This window comes from Pan paniscus, chromosome 1, assembly GCF_029289425.2.
Source record: "Pan paniscus chromosome 1, NHGRI_mPanPan1-v2.0_pri, whole genome shotgun sequence".
Taxonomy (NCBI): Eukaryota; Metazoa; Chordata; class Mammalia; order Primates; family Hominidae; genus Pan; species Pan paniscus.
The window spans coordinates 2522343-2542221 of record NC_073249.2 but is presented as its reverse complement, the minus strand read 5'-3'; the positions used below and the strand labels follow the sequence as shown (position 1 = coordinate 2542221).

The window sequence follows — 19879 nt, the reverse complement described above, 5'->3', positions numbered from 1 at the left end:
ATCTTAAGAGCCAAGCTCCCTGAAAAAGAAATTCTTGGCCCTTTTAAGGGCTTACGACTCTAAGGGGTCCACGTGAAAGGGTCGTGATAGATCGAGCAAGCGTGGGGAACGTGACTGGGGGCTACATGCATCAGCTGACAGGACAGAAACTTTTGCAGGGCTTCCTCATACGATGTCTGGAATTTACAGATAACACAAGTAGTTTAGGTCAGGGGTTAATATTATTATTATTTTTTTAACCACCAGGGCCAGGTGGTGGTGCCAGGTCTGGCTATTTATCTTACTTCTGTTTCTTTCCAACTTTTTGCTTTCTCCCTTTTCGCCTGTCTTATAAACTAGGCAAAAGTGGGAGAGAGGAGGGCAGCAGGAGAAGTGGTGGTCTCCTTCCTTAATGGTATAGGGTGGATATTTTATCTTGTACTTTTCATGGTTTTAGAGACTGTACTTTACATGTTTCTAAAGATTAAGCATTTCTACTCATTAAGTTGAAGAATCTTTAGAAGTCCTCTCGCTGAGGTTTTTTTCCAGAATTACCGGATTATTTCTTTCATACCTATCATTTTTCTTAAAATGTAATACACTTGTAGATAATAAGAGGAAATAAAAGATGACTGATAAAGGGCTTGCAGTCTGTTTTGTAAATTTTAAAAATATTAGTGGTATCCTTCAAGCAGATTTAGCATTTCTTCCAATTCTACACTAAGAGTAGCCTAGAGTTAACCATGGCCTTTTTTTTTTTTTTTTTAAGTGTTCAAAAGGATTTTGATGACAACTCTAAGGTACCTTCCAGGGCTTATTTTTAGGAAATAAAAGATAAAACGATAGTATAAATATATGCTACCTAAACTTCCCCTCACATACTTTTTTCTAGGTTATTTTTTTAAAAAATCTTCAAACATTTTCATTTCCAAATATTGCTGCTGTTTAGCCAGAGAAGAACTTATACAACTAGCTTTCAGTTGTCTGCTGAGTGTCCAGGGATTAACATAAGAGACTAATTTCAGCACATAACCTATTTAACTAGTCATTTCATTCAGGCAGTGGTCCCAACCTGATGCACATTAGACTTACCTAGAGAACTTAAAAAATAGTGCTGCCTAGGTTCCATCCTCAGAGATTCTGATGTAATGGTCTAGAATAGAATTTGGGCAGCCTCTCAGGTGATCATCATGAGGAGACAGGCTTGACACCTGTAGTATTCACGTGAGAACTAGCTGAGTTTGGGGTTGGGTTGCATATGGTGAAAGGGAATGAACTTAAGTCATTTCCTTCTCTTCCCTATTTACAATGAAACAACCTAAGAGAAGGGGAAAATCAAAGATCACTGAGAATCTGCAAAGGTTAGAAAATGAAGTAGCTTTTTTCTTTTTGTCATTGTAGACATGGAAGGTCTTTAATGTAACTTTAAATGGTTCACCAAAGGATGCTCTAATGGATGACAGCGATACTCCTACATATAATCTGCAAATAGAACCACAAGATGGATGTCATCCTGGTGACAGCGTGGAAAGGAGTGTGACCTGCCTGCCTTCTGCATCAGATGAAAATGAAAATCAGCTTGACGGGGACGGGCATGAGCATCTGACCAGCAGTGACAGTGCGATGGGAAAGCCCCAAGTGTCTGAGCAGGACAGTCTCAATAATAATGAAAGCTGCACATTGAGCTGCGAGGTGGCTGCAGGTGAGAACTTGCAAAACACCCTTTGTGAAGCCTCCAGAGATGAACAGGCCTTCTTGGGAAAGGACAAAAGAATACCTGGAAAAAGAAGTCCAAGAAGCAAAAAAGGGACTGCTAAGAAGATACCACCAGGTATTTTTTAAAATAGTATTTATCTTCTTCTTTAATTAATTAAAAATAAACCTCCTTCCCCTCCCATACTGTGTTTACTGTCCTGCATCTTGCTGCTTTTCTTACGATATTCTGGAGCTAGTTCCGCCATAGCACAAGTAGATCCAACTGCATGATATTCCAGTGTGATACGTCTCCACACTGTTCCACCGTGTGGGTGTAACACAATTTATTTAATCACTTCCTTATGGCCCTTCCCAGTCTTTTACTGTCATAAACAGTGCTGAGGCCGGGTACGGTGGCTCACGCCTGTAATTAGCACTTTGGGAGGCCGAGGTGGGCGGATTACCTGAGGTCGGGAGTTCAAGACCAGCCTGGCCAACATGGTGAAACCCCATCTCTACTAAAAATACAAAAAATGAGCTGGGTGCAGTGGCGCGTACCTGTAATCTCAGCTACTCTGGAGGCTGAGGCAGGAGAATCGCTTGAACCTGGGAGGCGGAGGTTGCAGTGAGCCAAGATCACGCCACTGTACTCTAGCCTGGCTACAGAGTGAGACTTCGTCTCAAAAAAAAAGAAAAGAAAAAGTGCTGAAATTGACATCCTTTGTACATGTTTTCACATTAGGTACTTTAAATATATGCAGCCTCTTCTCCCTCCTTTATAAATTAGACCATTTTCTACCAATATCAACCTTAAAAATTGCCTTCTGTCATTCCTGTGGCTTTGATCCCTAACCTGTGAGTTTAGATGCTACTGTGACCTCTTTATAGATCTTTCCATCTCACTCAGCAGGTAAATAAAATACAGGAACATATATTAATATACAATTTAATATGTAGTGTTGAATAAGACATCTGGTTCTAATTATCTGTATCACTTTGGTTAAAAAGTAATTCAGAGTATTTCTTGTTTGGTATGCAGTTTGGCAGTTGAAGTTTAGAGCTATGGAATTTTTGGCCTGAATCACAGGGCCCCCTTGGGAAAAGGCAGCCTCTGGTTATTTTTTTTTTTTTTTTTTTTTTTTGAGACGGAGTCTCGCTCTGTGGCCCAGGCGGGAGTGCAGTGGCGCAATCTCGGCTCACTGCAAGCTCCGCCTCCCGGGTTCATGCCATTCTCCTGCCTCAGCCTCCCAAGTAGCTGGGACTACAGGCGCCCGCCACCACGCCCGGCTAATTTTTTTGTATTTTTAGTAGAGACGGGGTTTCACCGTGTTAGCCAGGATGGTCTCGATCTCCTGACCTCGTGATCCGCCCGCCTCGGCCTCCCAAAGTGCTGGGATTACAAGCGTGAGCCACCGCGCCCGGCCTGGTTATTTTTTTTTATCAGAAACGTGGGACTAGAAAGTTTTGGTATGCCCTAGACTGGATTCCTTAGTGTAGTACCACTTTTTACCCAAGCCAACAGATTTTACATCAGACTCTGGTGAACTAAATAGAATGTCTCTTCATCTTCTGTTCTCTTCTTTGGTTAATTAGAAATATATCTGTCTATATCATATTTTTTATTTGTATTTTTAAAATTTGAAGTAAAATACAAAACTTTTCAGTTTCTACAAAATCCATATTTATTCAATAAAGTAATTTGAAAACTTTTTAATATAATTCATAATCTGGCTTTCTGGTTAATGTAACTCATAATTTGGCTTTTCATGTCCCTGTATCTTTTTCTTAGTAGACTCAAAATAATTTTTAACCAGGGATATGAAAGCTTTTTTTTTTTTTTTTTTTGAGGCGAGTCTCACTCTGTCACCCAGTATGGAGTGCAGTGGTGCAATCTCAGCTCACTGCAACCTCCGCCTCCTGGATTCAAGCAATTTTCCTGCCTCAGATGATTCTCCTGCCTCAGCCTCCTGAGTAGCTGGGATCACAGGTGTGCACCACCATGCCCAGCTAATATTTTTTTGTATTTTTAATAGAGACAAGGTTTCACCATGTTGTCCAGGCTGGTCTCAAACTCCTGACCTCGTGATCCGCCCACCTCTGCCTCCCAAAGTGCTGGGATTAAAGGTGTGAGCCACCGTGCCCAGCAAAAGCATTTCTTAAAAGATCTAATAAGCAGAGGATATTTACAGTACTATGTATATATAAATCAGTTTATTCTATAACTGTCATTCAAGGGCAGATTCACCAGGCCTCTCAATCTGATTTTGTGATTTTATTTTATTTTCAAGACAGGGTTTCACTCTGTCACCCAGGCTGAAGTGCAGTGGCGTGACCATGGCTCTCTGCAGCCTTGACCTCCCAGGCACAAACGATTCTCCCACCTCAGCCTCTGGAGTAGCTGGGACAACAGGCGTGTACTACCATGCCTAATTTTTCTTTTCTTTTTATTTTTGTAGATAAAGAATCTCGCACTGTTGCCCAGGCTGATCTTGAATTTCTGGCCTCACGCGATCCTCCTGCCTAGGCCTCCCAAAGTGTTGGGATTACAGGCATCTTGTGATGTCTTTAAGAACTGATACTTAGTTGCATACCTATGAGTCAGTCATAGCTTTAAGATTGTGAGTCCTTTTACTCCTCCCTTCCATGGCCTTTATTCCACTTTCCTTAGGTGTGATTATATTATTATTATATTTATTTTAGAGACAGGATCATGCTACCTCGCCCAGGTTAGTTTCAAACTCCTGGGTTCAAGTGATCCTTTTATCTCAGCTTCTTGAGTACCTGGGAGTACAGGTGTACACCAGTGGGCCCAGCTTATAATTTAAAGTTATTTAGTATTTATAATACTGTGAGAAGATATGTTTAGAATTACTATTCCCTAATGCATTTGAAACACATGATTTATAAAATCTAGGGATAGTCTTTATACAGCTTACTTTAAACAGTATTTCCTATATCTTATATAAAGTGAGTTTAAGAGAGTAAGAAAGGCCAGGCGTGGTGGCTCACACCTGTAATCCCAGCACTTTGGGAGGCTGACAGGGCAGATCACTTGTGCTCAGGAGTTCGAGACCAGCCTGGCCAACATGGTGAAACCCCATCTCTAAAAAAATACAAAAATTAGCTGGGCCTGTAGTCCCAGCTACTTGGGAGGCTGAGGTGAGAGAATGGTTTGAGCCTGGGAGGCGGAGGTTTCAGTGAGCCAAGATCCTGCCACTGCACTCCAGTCTAGGCGATAGTGCCAGACCTTATCTCAAAAGAGTAAGAAAACAGAATGAGGAGTTATAAAACCCAAGTACAAATCTTATGATTCCAGGTCACTTGGTGAGACTGAAGCAGTCTCTACTTTGTTGTTGTCATCTGTATAATGATGATCTTCATCTACCTAAATCTATGAAATTCCTTTTTAAGCTTTGAGTTTCTTAGATTTCATAGTAGAGATGGTATACTCTATACTTGAATAAAATGTGGTGATTCGCCTCTAGTGCATCTATAGAGTTTTTATATTTTACAGATACATTTTTGTTTGTCTTTTAAGTTTTGTTGATAAATTAAAAGAAAGGATACTCCTGTCTGCCCGGGCTGGCCGTGGACGAGGCGGGACTGAGTGTCCTGGGGTGAGTTAGCAGGGCACAGGTGTTTGAGATGGGGGACCCTTAATTTTAAACTGAATAGGATTCTTTTGGGTGTGGAATTAATCCTTTCTAGATGTGGAAGAGACCTAGAATGGGAAGAAGCTTTAGTATTGCCTGGAAAGCTTCCCTCAGAGTTTAGTTGCTGGGACCCCACCCTAAGAACTTGCTTCAGCCTGTCGTCTCTCAGTACGTATCCATCACCCGGTCTGAGTAATGTTATCTCCCTGTGATCTCTCAAGTCAGTCTGTTTCTCTCCATCTTCACTGCCACAGTTCAGCAGCATCTTCAGCTGGAGTACTGCAAAAGCCCCCTACATTTGTTTCCCATCTTGCTTCCATCCTCCATGTCAAAAATAATGCAAAGAGTTTATGCATTGGAGTTTAGACAAGGATGTGTTTACTCTAATTTTTCGGTTAAATTCTTAGCTCCTAAGTAAATAAAGTTTCAAATTTTTCAGATGCATACTTTTCTAATAATTGAATAGCTCCTCAAATGTGAAATGACATATAAAAAACATGATATTCAGTTGCAAACCAGAAATGCAGTTTTTTGTAGGTAGATGTTCTTGTAACACTTTTTAGAAAATGTAAAATATAAAAATAAAGAAAAAAAGACAAAAAAAAAGAACATGTAAAATAAAGTAAATTTATTCACTCTTATGCTCACTTGTCTAGTTTAATTTGTAGTCATTTTTCAATGACTACTGTCCAAAGGCTAGTACTGGAAAAAAAATGATAGTGCAGGACTCTTGTCACTAATAGTCATGTCATTCCTAATAGTCATGTCATTAGGAGACATGTCACTGTTTATGGGTTTGCTGGAGGCAGTATTTGTGTCAATGGCTAAAACCTTGATCTTAGCCTCAGGGAAGTCCAGTTGTCATCATATAAAGAGCTTTTTTTTTTCCCCCTTAAGAGAAATGAATCCCCTTGATATGCTTAACTAAGCAGGATTTCAAGCTGTGTTACAACAAGTTTTCATTATAGGGCGGGTGCACTGGCTCATGCCTATAATTGTAGCACTTTAAGAAGCCAAGGTGGGAGGTTTGCTTGAGCCAAGGAGTTTGCGACCAGCCTGGGCAACACAGGGAGACCTCATCTCTACAAAAAGTAAAATAATTAGCTGGGCATGGTGGCACGTGCCTGTAGTCCCAGCTACTTGGGAGGCTGAGGTGGGAGGATCACAGCAGCAGTGAGCTGCATGGTTGCACCACTGCACCCCAACTTGGAGACAGAGTGAGATCCTGTCTCAAAAAAAAAAAAGAAAAAGAAAAAACTTTTCACTGTAGTTAAAATGGGAAAGCTTTAGGTAAATATTATCCTAAAAACTAATGACCATTACTTATTTATTATTATTTTTCACATTACTTCTTACCTGGGGGGAGAAAAACAATGGAAATCGATGTGTTTTTTAAACAGCTTTATTAAGGTGTAATTCATATACATGCAATTCACCTACTTAAAATATATAATTCACTGATTTTTGGTATACTCACAGGGATGTGTAACCATCAGCAGTCAATTTTAGTATGTTTTCTTCACCACACAAAGCAGCCACTTACATATTAGCACCCACTTCTTACTTCCACTTAGACATCCCAACCCGAGGCAGCCATTAATCTACTTTCTTTTTCTATAGATTTGTCTACTCTGAACATTGCATATCAGTGGAATCATACAATAGATGGTCTTTGACTGGCTTCTTTCATTTAACATGTTTTCATGGTTGACCCATTTTGTAGCATATATCAGTACTTTGTTCCTTTTTGTGGTCAGATAATATTCTGTTGCATGGATAGACCGTATTTCATTTGTACATCAGCTGAGGGATGGTTGGGTTGTTTCCACTTTTGGACTATTCTATGGACATTGCTGTACAAGTTTTTGTAGAGACATGTGTTTTCATTTCTCTTCGTTATATATCTCTAGGAGTGGAATTGCTGGATGATATGGTAACTTTATGCCAAACAGTTTTCCAAAGCAACTGCACCATTTTACAGTCCTGCCAGCACTGTATGAGGGTTACAGTTTCTCTCCATCTTCACCAACACCTGTTAATATCTGACTATTTGATTATCTCCATGTAGTTTTAAAAACCTTGTAATTCGTATACCATAAAATTCACCTTTTTAAAGGGTACAATTTAGTGGTTTTAGTATATTCACAAAGTTGTACAATCTAATTCCAGGACATTTTATCCTCCAGGAAGAAATCATGTACCCATTAGCAGTCACTCCTCATTCTTCCCTTCCCCAAGCCGTGGCTACCACTGTCCCATAAAGTTTATATATTTGTATGAGACAAGTTTAGATTATGTGTTTTATGGTTGTCATAACAACATTAGATATTTACTCAGCGCTAGTCACCATAGTATCAAAGCATTTAACAAAACAGTTCAGCAAATGGCGGGAAGCCAGAAATAGGCAGCACATGGAAACTGGGAAGGGAAGACCTTTCTCAATTGACCTGCCACTATCAGTGCCCTGACTTGTTTCTCTGGAGGCCTTCACAGTGTGGCCAGCTGAAGGATGACAAGGAGGCTAGAACCTTAAAAAGCCTGAGTCAGGCTGGTGTAGTGAGAACAAAGACTTTGGATTTGAATCTTGGTTATTTGAGTCTCAGTTCTGCCTGTTCTTACCTATATGATCTTAGAAAAGGAGCTCATTTCCCTGAACCCCTTTTCTCATCTGTAAGGAAGGCTGACCCTACATGTCTTGCAGGATTGTCCTTAGAATGAATGACTCTGTATGTAAAGCACTTTGTAAAGTACCCAGCATAAACCAGGTTCTTCTAAATGGTAGTTGTTGTGTTTATGTGTGTCACAAGATGGTATTTATTTATTTATTTTTTTAAGACAGGATTTTGTTCTGTCACCTAGGCTGGAGTGCAGTGGCGTGCTCGTGGCTCAAAAACATCCTCAAGTTCCCAGGCTCAGGTGATTCTCTCACCTCAGCCTCCCAAGTAGCTGGGACTACAAGCGCATGCCGCTGCGCTCAGCTGAATTTTTTTTTTTTTTTTTTTTTTTGTAGTGACGGGTTTTTGCCATGTTGCCCAGGCTGGTCCTGAATTCCTAGGCTCAAGCCATCCACCAGCTTTGGCCTCCTAAAGCGCTAGGATTAGAGGCATGAGCCACTGCACCAGCTACACAAGATGATTTTTGAGTGGCGTGACTGGGAGTACCATTAAGCAAAATTAAGAAATTAATTTGATTTGACTTTAAGTCCATTTTACTTCTTTTGTCAGTACTTTTTTTATTTCCTAGGAACTTTTTAATACTGTCTCTTTTCAGATGTACCTGTCCCTGCCCCATTCCCCTAATGTACATTCCTAAAAGTATATTTCCAGTTCCATACTAGTTTAATGTCAGATGCAACCTGCTTTTTGGGATGTTAACTGATATCAAAAGTAATAACTAGTAATGCCATAAAATATGAATCCCCAAAGGCCTATTTGCATTTTTATATGTTGACTTCGGCTATAGTAGAACATTGATAGCTGGCCTCTAAATCAGCTTTATGGAGACAATTGGGTAATATCTGTACTGGCCAGAGTTGAGATCCCTGAGATTGGTGGGGACTGTGGTGAACAGGAGTCTACATCATGCCCTGGCTAAGTGCATTCAGATTTTTAAAATGTAAATGCCTGGCTAAGCCCCTGTAAGCGGAATGATAGGGACTGGGGTTGATGTTTTGTGACTGTAACCCATTCTACTCACTAGGTAGATAGACGGACAGTTTAACTCCCTTAGGAGTACATACCACACTTTCAGAATTCAGAAGTCCTGGTTTACCTTATTTCTGCTCCTAGTAGGTGTTCCACCTCTTTTAAGTTAACATTTCTTTGGACAATGACATGCAGAAACAGTAGCCTCTCATTTTACTCTTCCTTCTTTAAGGGATTGATCAATGAAGGCAGGTCATGTCTTTTCTGAAGGTCAGCTAGTAAGAATAGAATAAAGAGTTCCTGATTTATATAGAGTCAAATAATTTCACAGTCAGAAGAGACTTCAAGGTCACTAGCCAAAACTGTCTTAGGAAAAAAAAAAAAAACCCAATATTAAAAGTGTGTTAGTTTTCTATTGCTACCGGAACAAGTTATCACAGATTTACAAATCTAGTGGCTTTAAACACACGACAACACAAATTTATTATCTTACAGTTCTGTAGATGAAGAATCTGACATGGTTCCTACTGGGCTAACATCAAGGTGTTAGCAGGGCTGTGTCCCTTTCTGGACGCTCCCTGGGAGAATCTGTTTCCTTGCCTTTTCCGGATTCTAGAGGCTTCCCACATTCCCCAGCTTCTGTTACCCTTCCTCCATCTTCAAGGCCAGCAGTGGCTTTGAAGTGAGCCCAAGTCCTCACATTGCATCACTTTGACCAGCTGACACTTCTGCCTCTCTCTTCCACGTTTAAGGTCCCTTGTGATTACACTGGGTCCACCCATATATTGCAGGATAATCTCCCTTTTTAAAGATCAGCTGGGCTGGGCGCAATGCCTCACACCTGTAATCCCAACACTTTGGGAGGCCAAAGCGGGCAGCATATTTATAAGTTCTGGGTATGGGGACATGGGCATCTTTGGGAGCTGTTATTCTGCCTACCACAAAAAGATTTTAATTAATATAGACTAGACGATAACTTTACATAACAGAATAATTCTTCACTTTATAAAAGTTTTTCTGACATTATTTTGTAGACCCGTACAGGATTACGTAGTCAATAGATATTTATTGAGCATTGTTGCTGGGCACTATAAAACTGCTGGTGCACCTCCCTTTCAGTTTTGTATGCTCAAGTGAGGGAGCCACATAACTAACAAGTGCAGTCTAGCAAGATGGGAGTCATAAGTAAGCACATGGTCGTGGAGGTAACCTGTCCTGGAGAGTTAGAGAAGGTTGTCAGGAGGAGTTGGTATCTAAGCTGAGTTAGGACAAATAGGTGCTAGTGAAGTAAAAGCAATGGGGACAAAGAGGAGAGGAAGGACGTCAGAGATGGCAGGCGTACCATGGGCTAGAGCTCACAAGACAAGAAGAGAGCATCCTACATTTCAGTATCTGCTAATATTCCTGCTTGAGCAGAATAAAAGAAAAGAGTGAATCAAGGGGAAATAGTAGAGAGTAGAGCAGTAGAGAGATGGAGGCTTAGAAGATTAGCAAAGTCCAGCTTATAAATTGTTTTTAACATGACCAGTTTGGGCCTTAACAACAGGTTTGAATAAGGGAATTGCATTTTTTAGACGATTCCTCAGTCTGCAGTGTGGAGAATTGGTTGGAGCAATGCAAGATTAGAAGCAATACAGAGTTAAGGGGTTTTACAATAATATCTGCCAGAGATGCTGGTGATCTGTAATGAGAGAGTAGCTGTATGGCTGGAGAGAAGTAAGTGAATTCAGAGTTACTAAGGAGGTGGAATTAACAGGACTGGATCAAAAGAGTCCAGGATAATCTAATTCCCAGTTATCTGGTTTAAGCACCAGGATGCTTGATAATGCCATTTATTGATTTATTGAGCATAGGAATACAGGGAGAGAAAGAGCAAGTTTGGAGAGAAGAGAGTAGAAGACAGTGTTGTACTTTTGGGTCAGGTGTCTGGGGTGTCGTAGACGTCTGAGTAGACCTGTTAAACAGGCTTCTGGTCTTGGCTAGAGATACAGATTTGGGAGAGCTGCTAGAGAGGGCCTTAAAAGTGACCTAGTCTAACTTCTTAGATTTTACATGTGAGGAAGTTAAAGATTTAATTGAGAGAATACATTGTTCATTTTTGCAGGAGACAGAATAAGAATTAGGATGTGAATCTCGGGCTCCTAATGAGCTAGAATGTGTTTTCTATGCATCAGAGGCCTACTTCTCCCACTAAACAATGAGACGCCAGGCATGGTGGCTCACACCTGTAATCCCAGCACTTTGGGAGGCCGAGGCAGGAGGACTGCTTGAGTCAAGGGGTTTCAAGACCAGCCTGGGCAACACAGTAGGACCTGGTCTTTTCAAAAAATAAAAAAATAGCAGGCGTGGTGGCATACATCTGTAGTCCCAGCTACTCAGGAGACTGAGGCAGGAGGATCACTTGAGCCTGGGAGGTCAAGGCTGTAGTGAGCCATGATCACGCCACTGCACTCCATCCTGTGACAGAATGAGACTCTTGTCTCAAAAAATTAAAAAACAAAACAATACAAAACAATGAGGTTCTGTTGGTAGGGTAAAAATGATAATGAGCCACCAACTGTTAGTGATTTTTCCTATTGTAGAAATATTTGCCAAGCATTAGGAATACAGTAAGGACAAAGCAGATCTTGTGCTTACCCTCCTAGTCCCCTGGTGGAGTCCAGTGGGAAGGCAGGTATTAAATAAAATTAATGGCCTGGCACGGTGGCTCACACCTGTAATCCCAGCACTTTGGGAGGCTGAGGCGGGTGAATCACCTGAGGTCAGGAGTTGGAGACCAGCCTGACCAACATGGAGAAACCCCATCTCTACTAAAAATACAAAATTAGCTGGGCGTGGTGGCACATGCCTGTAATTCCAGCTACTCAGGAGGCTGAGGCGGGAGAAACACTAACCTGGGAGGCGGAGGTTGCAGTGAGCCGAGATCACGCCATTGCATTCTAGCCTGGGCAACAAGAGCGAAACTCAGTCTCAAAAATAAAATAAAATAATAAATAAATAAATAAAATTATTGCAAGGGTGTATAGTCTGCTTCTAGAACTGACACACATTCACTGTGTGTGTGTGGAATGGAATGGAGAGAGCAGTTTGGAAGATGGTAGGAGATGAGTTTTGAAGTATTACCTCTTGGATATTCTGAATGCTAATGAGAGAAAACCCTTTAGTGGAAAGCTTAGCTAAGGGTTGATAGTTGGGAGTAACACACCACCTACTTATAAGAGGACCCTAAACTGATGGTTAGAATGATAGAAATGCATTCCCTGCTGTTATCTAGCTCTTTCCAACAGACTGCACCATTTCCAGGAGTGTGGGGAAAGGTGTTTGTTACAATTGAAAGTACAAACGTCAGAGGAAGGGATCAACAAAATATAATAAAAAAGCAGAAAATTGAAGAATTGTGCATGGTCTGTGTATTAGCTATCTCTTGCAGCGTAACAAAACTTAGCAGCTGAAAACAGCAAACATGTATCATCTCGTGGTTTTTGTGGGTCAGAATCTGTGTGTGGCTTAGCTTGGAGCTTCTGACTTAAGTCTCTTATGAGGTTGCAGTCAAGGGTTGGCCAGGGCTATAGTCATCTCAAGGTTTGATAGAGGTTGGATAATCTGCTTCCAAGGTCACATGGTTCTTGGCAGGCCTCAGACCCTCGCCACATGGCCCACTCCACAGGGCTGCCTTACACCATGACAGCTGGCTTCCTCCAGGGCTAGCAGTCAACGAGAGAGAGCACTCAACCTGGAAGTCATACTTTTTTAATGACCTAATTTTGGAAGTGATATTCCATCACTTCTGCATATTCCTTTCATTAGAAGCAAGTTACTGGGTCCAACTTGTACTTATGGGAGGGGGTTGTAAAAGGGCACAAATACCAAGAGGCAGGGATCACGGGGGCCCATCTTAAAGGATGCCAGGAGAAAGTCGGTGCCTCAAATTGTGGCAAGGGCCCCGTGAGAATGTAATGGCAATTCTATTCACAGTTCCTTTTTTCCCTCTGAACACCTTTCCTGAGATTGCAGGTGGAACCCAGGATATATGATGGTACAGACAGCCCAGTTAGATAGTTTTCTTTTTGTCTAGTTTTTTTTTTTTAATGATTTCAGTCATGCTGTTAAAATGCAGTATCTATGCAGAGAGAAGGTGAAAAAGAAAAGAATTACAATCAATCAAACCTTTCAAATTCTGTCCAAAAAAACAGCATTCTCCAAGTCTCAGTAATGAGTTAGGTATTTTTTAAGTAATGTGATATTTTATGTGAAGAAAAATTAAGAAATCAAAACTAAGAAATTAAGAGATTTACCTCCAGATGCATGGGAGTATTTATGCAGTTACATACATATTAACCTAGATGAATGAAGACTTTTTAAAAGTTTTTAGATATAAGAATATAGGCTATATTTTAAAATACGGTATTTTATTACTGATTTTATAGGACTCAGATTAGTGGAAGCTTAGGTGGGAGTTTAGGGACTCTTGGCTTCTCAGTTCTTTACTGTGAAAGTCAAACTTTCCAATATTTAATCGTTTTCTAAATAGTCACCTTTTGCTTTTCTGTTTACTCCTTTTGTTTTTACTGGATCACGATCTCTACAAAGAGTGACTGTTTTGTCTTCATTTGTTTAAAATAATGGTTTCTAGGCATCACTGATAGGGTGAGAACTACAATTAAGAGTTTTTTGTTGTCTTGTTTTTTTAAACAAAGTTATATGCGCCTGCCTCTTAGTTTGTAAAAGGCACACAAGTGAACATTTGGAAATGTAGTCACACAAATGAAAAGCAGGTAGAGGTTATATGCATGCTATTTGGCAATGAAAATAAATAAAATCCTAATACATGGTGTAACATGGATGAATCTTGAAAAGGTGCTAAGTGAAAGAGGTCATATGTGTGAAATGTCCAGAATAGGCAAATCTATATGGACAGCAAGTAGATGAGTTGGCTGCCTAGAGCTAGGGAGGCAGTAGGGGGATGGGGTGACAGCTAAAGGATGTGGGATTTCTCTTTGGGGTAATAAACGTTCCAAAATGTAACATGGTGATGGTTGTACAACACAGTATACTGAAGTAAAGCCATTGAATTATGTGTTATGAGAATTATATCTCAGTAAAGCCGTTAAAAGAAAAAAAGGCTGGACATGGTGGCTCACACTGTAATCCCACCACTTTGGGAGGCCTAGGCGGGTGGATCACCTGAGGTCAGGAGTTTGAGACCAGCCTGGCCAACTGGCCAACATGGTGAAACCCCATCTCTACTAAAACTACAAAAACTAGCCGGGGGTGGTGGCACGTGCCTGTACCATTATAGGCATGAACCACCCTGCCCAGCTACTGGAGAGACTGAGGCAGGAGAATTGCTTGAACCCGGGTGGCAGAGGCTGCAGTGAGCCGGTATCGCGCCATTGCACTCCAGCCTGGGCGAAGACGCAAGACTCCATCTCAAAAAAAAGAAAAAAAAAAAAAAAAGGGGGGGCTTGGTGATAGTTGGTTTGATGATATGAAGAAACAGTGTAGTTATTTGTCTCCACAAAATTTAAAAACTACTAGTGTAATGGAAATTGATGTAACAATTTTCTGTAAACTATAATAAAATGCCATTAAATGTGTTTCTCTGTGCGTTTCTTTTGACCTATTGAAAGTTCAGGGTTAACCCCTGGGCTTCTAATGCTTCCGTTCTTATATGATTTCATTAATTGCAAAGAGAATCTCTGATGTTAGTAGCTTTTAGAGAATTATGGAATATTAAAGAAGGGGGGCTTTTAAGGAAAATTTCACTGTTTGGTTTGCTTTGGCTATTAGGCTCTCCCCCTTCTCCCACAAATAAATATATTTTCAGGAGACAGAATATATATATATATAATACTTATATTTATTGTTATTATTTTGAGTTGCACTCTTGCTGTATTGCTCATGCTGGAGTGCAATGGCGTGATCTCCGCTCACTGCAACCTCTGCCTTCTGGGTTCAAGCGATTCTCTTGCCTCAGCCTCCCAAGTAGCTGGGATTACAGGTATGCACCACCATGCCTGGCTAATTTTTGGATTTTTAGTAGAGATGGGGTTTTACCATATTAGCCAGGCTGGTCTCAGACTCCTGACCTCATGATTCGCCTGCCTCGGCCTCCCAGAGTGCTGGGATTACAGGCGTGAGCCACTGCACATGCACCATTATTTTTGTTTTGCATTTAAATACATGCCTTTATATTTGTTAGAGAAACACAATATGTTTATTTTCAGACATACGAGAAAATCATATACTTGTAAGAAAATCATATACTTTCTTATAAGGTCATGTAAATTTTGAGAATTCTGATAGTTGATGAATTCAGTGTGCTTGGAATGAACAGGGAAAATATGGTAAAATTTAGCCATTTTGATATTAGCAAAGTCAGTGTACTTCCAATGGATAAACAATGAATTTAATCGGATTTGAAAAATCCAAAATATGGTGCTTGAGTTGTTTGTGGACCTGGATAAGTAGTTTTAAGAATTTGGCTAGGCATGGTGACTCACACTTATAATCCCAGCATTTTGGGAGGCCAAAGCAAGGGAGTCGCTTGAGTCCATGAGTTAAAGAACAGCCTGGGCCGGGCGCAGTGGCTCACGCCTGCAAGGCTCTAATATCAGTTGGAACCCCGGGAGCGCGCCAACAGACAGCACAAGGCGCTGTGGAGCATCACGCTGTTTTAATGAGCGCCTGGGTGCAGACGGGCTGAGGCCTAACATGGCGTCAGCGCCACGTGAGGACGGGGCAGGGGTTTTACAGTCTCCTGTAAACAGGAAGTGTCCCTGTCAGATGTCACCGCTACGTGGTACCTGGATGGCCTCTCTGTCTATCCTCGGTGGTGCGTGTCTTCCGGCCAGCCCTCTTCCTGCTTCTGCTGCTCGCTGACGCACGCTGCTGGTGCAAGTGGCCTCGCGCCTCGGGACTGGGTCTGAGGAGGGAGGAGTTACTCATCCCCCCAAGCTTTCAGGCCCCGGGGAGAATCTTTCATTCCTGTCTATTTGGTTATAGAAAAAGGGAAAAGGGGCGACTTTCTCAATAACTACTTCAGGCGTGACATCGTGGGTGGCGTGGGCACCTCGGAAAAAAAGAAAAAACTTAATTTTGGCGTATTCTTGAGAGACGGGTTGGTATCCATCGTGTCGTTGTAGCAGGAGCATCGTCTGGATTGTCTGGCGGTTAACTGTAGTTTCAACAAGAGTTTTAATGGCTTTTATTATCAGTGGGATACCACAGGGGAGAGACAGGAGGACCCCGGTGATGAAGATTACTGTCCCTACCAGCGTTTTAAATCCTCCTAAATTAGAGAGCCACCCTCCTAGAAGGTTTGTTGGGTCCCATCCCTTCCAGGTTTGGACTGGTACATGGGCTACTTTTCTGATGTTTGAAGCGATTTCTAGAACCGCTTTTCCGTTATCCTCTGTGTTAAGACAGCAATTGGAGATGTTAAACTTACCACAGACCGCACCCTCTTCTGCTAAAAAGTAGTCTAGAGCCAGCCTGTTTTGATAAATTGCTGGGTGCATTTGGTTTTGTTGTCACGCGAGCATTTCCAGCGCTGGGGCGGTTTGGTTAGTGATTATCTCTAGAGCAGCCTGTAGTCTAATTATTCTATTTAGCATATATGTGGGAGTGCGATAACCCCGTGAGCCATCCTCAGCCCAGGTGGCAGGACCGTAATATTCGATGATCCGTTGCGGAGGCCACTCGTCCTCTCGCCGTCTTTGGCTTTCTCCTGCCTTTAAGGACTGTTTTTCTCTGGTTATCATACGCAGGGACTCCGAGGGTGTTGCCCGCCTGCTTTGGAAGTAAAATGAATCCAGGTTGAATTGTGCGTAGGAAGCTAGTGCTAAGGTAGCCGTGAGTAAGCCTGGGTTCCCCATATCCAAAGGAATCCATCAGGGGCAGTCCATCGTCAGCTGGTGTTCCTAGGATTGTCGCATAGTGCACTTAGGCAGGGGTATGCGGCAGAAGAGTTAGTGGTGTTTGTACAGTTCCAGGCCTTTTTTGACAAGACACAATTGAGGTAGCTGAAGTTAGAAGGAGACCAGGCTCTGGGGAGTAACCTTGGCCACCACTCGGCTGTGGAAGCGTTGACTGTTAGGGTTTGGTGACAGGGGCTTTCACCTACGGCACCATGGGTTTTATCAGTCCACTTGCGGGATATGCACGCCGTCCCTCTTACTGGGTTGGTAAGTGTCCAGGTCGGTGGGCGTTCCTGAGAATTCAAAGTGAGGCTGGGGTTTTGAAATGCTAGTAATTAAGGGGGAAGGTCTATCCCATGCCACGGCCACTGTTCACTCCTGCGGGCTCCCCCGCATACCCAGCAATTGGACACATTCGTGGTAAGCGCGATGCCCTCTCTTAGATTTACAAACCGGTTTTTTCCTGGCTAGGGAGGGGATACGTCTGCTTATGGTTTTTGTATAAAGGGATGGAAGTACCACGGGTGATTTTCGGGGGAGTTAACCCCGGGAGCGCGCCAACAGACAGCACAAGGCGCTGTGGAGCATCACGCTGTTTAAAGAGCGCCTGGGTGCAGACGGGCTGAGGCCTAACATGGCGTCAGCCCCACGTGAGGACGGGGCAGGGGTTTTACAGTCTCCTGTAAACAGGAAGTGTCCCTGTCTGATGTAACTGCTACGTGGTACCCGGATGGCCTCTCTCTCGATCCTCAGGGGTATATGTCTTCCGGCCAGCCCTCTTCCTGCTTCGGCTACCTTGGTGACACACGCTGCTGGCGCAAGTGTGCTTTGGGACTGGGCCTGAGAAGGGAGGAGTCATTCATCCCCCCAAGCTTTCAGGCCCCGGGGAGAATCTTTCAACGCTTACAATCCCAGCACTTTGGGAGACAGAGGTGGGCGGATCACGAGGCCAAGAGATCGCGACCATCCAGACCAACATGGTGAAACCCCATCTCTACTGAAAATACAAAAATTAGCCGGGCATGGTGTCACGCGCCTGTAGTCCCCGCTGCTCGGGAGGCTGAGGCAGGAGAATCCCTTGAACCGGGGAGGTGAACATTGCAGTGAGCCGAGATTGCACCACTGCACTCCAGCCCGGCAACAGAGCAAGACTCCGTCTCAAAAAACGAAACAACAACAAAACAGAACAAAACAAAACAAAAACCATCCTGGAAAACATAGAGAACCTGTCTCTACAAAAAAAAACAAATAAATAAATAATAAATAAATAATTTAAATTAGCTGGGCATGGTGGCATGTGCCTGAGGTCCCATTGACTCAAGAGGCTGAGGTAGGAGGATCATCACTAGACCCCATGAGTTCGAGTTTGTATGATCCTGCCACTGTACTGTAGCCTGGGCAACAGAGACCCTGTCTTTAACTAGTTTTTTTAAAAAAGAAGAGGTTTAAGAATTAGCATCACAAATTGCATGCTTGGGCAAATGTCTTACACAGTTGTAGTTTTTAATAAAACGCATTAAAGTGTAAAATGTCTAATCAAACTTCTGAGAGGAAAAATAGAGAATCCAAACATTGGTGCTTATTGACATGTTCTACATAATTTAGATGCTAAATCCCAGAAATATTTATGTGTACTGATTGTGCCTTGATTAGAAAGCCTGAAGCAGGCTCTAGACAGTGGTGGAGCTTGTGGGAGTCACGTAAATGCTGTGTGATCAACAGGATTTAAGCCCGTGGGTTACCTGCTTTTACAACCTAAGCACCAAGGGATGGGGAGCCTTGGGCGTTAGCAGCCTGAGGGAGCTCTTGTTCCCACGCATTTTTCAAATTCCGCTGGAGTTTCATGAGGTTCATTTTAAGACTGCCACCTGAAATCAAGTCCAGTGGCTGTTCCTGTCTTCCCGTCCCTGTATTGACATTAAAACCACTTAGTCGACACTCAAGTGCAAGAATAGTGTCGCCACGTTGTGTGCCTAGTAAATTCTGGATGTACGTTGTACGTCACCTTATTTAACCTTTTGCCATTAGTTTATAAGAAGATGGGTTGAGCGAGTCAGGTAGCTTGCTTTAGGTTAACAGGGCAGCTGGACTCCAGCCTAAGCTCTTCAGTGAAGCCCTGCATCACTCCCTCTGCAGGCAGAGGGTGCAACCCGGGGGTGTGGGAGGGAGCATGGCACACTCAGCACGTGGTAATTATGTCATAATCACATAATACATTCTTTTGGCCCGAGGTCAGGTCCGAAGGAAGTTGACTAATTTCCAGATTTATTTCAGTCATAATACCCGTGTCTAGTGTTGAGGAAAAGGAAGGGATGTTTCCTGTTTGCTGCTTCGGTATGGTTAGCCAATGACTGGAGGTATTTAAAAGGTGAGCACTGGCCAGACACGGCAGCTCACGCCTTTAATGCCAGCACTTTGAGAGGCTGAGGCAGGCGGATCACCTGAGGCCAGGAGTTTGAGACCAGCCTGGCCAACATGGCAAAACCCCGTCTCTACTAAAACTACAAAAAATTATATGGGCATGGTGGTGGGCGCCTGTAATCCCAGCTACTTGGGAGGCTGAAGCAGGAGAATTGCTTGAACCTGGGAGGCGGAGGCTGCAGTGAGCCGAGATCATGCCATGGCACTCCAGCCTGGGCAACAAGAACGGAACTCTGTCTCAAAGAAGAAAAAGTGAGCATTGTCCTTCACCCTCCTTTCCATTTTCATGGCATTGATCAGAACCTTAGAGGATGAAACATGTCAGAAAAAGGGAGCAGGTCAGAGAGATTCTTCACAGGAACCACATCAAGCGTGTGTTAAAATTTATTTCTGATCTGCCTTCCAAAATTATGCCCAAGATATGCATCAGCATTAATGGGTAAGGCGGTTTGAGGAATTCGGTTATGCAATGACTCAAAAGACTCATTAAATCACAGAACTGAAGACATTTTTTTCTGTACATAAATGTGCCATTTTAACCATTTCACTCTACAGTTCAGTGGCATTA

The 19879-nt window shown here is 42.5% G+C and overlaps 1 protein-coding gene across 3 annotated transcripts in view; it reads left to right on the top strand.

The window, feature by feature from the left end:
* Window positions 1-19879, top strand: part of CNST (consortin, connexin sorting protein) — a 107962-nt gene that overhangs the window by 23582 nt on the left and 64501 nt on the right. For all 3 annotated transcript variants that reach the window (XM_024929066.4, XM_034950189.3, XM_014343655.5), the window contains exon 2: window positions 1381-1810. In XM_024929066.4, the coding sequence (XP_024784834.1) occupies window positions 1432-1810 (379 nt within the window). In that variant the 5' untranslated portion in view covers window positions 1381-1431. The remainder of the gene's footprint in view (window positions 1-1380; window positions 1811-19879) is intronic.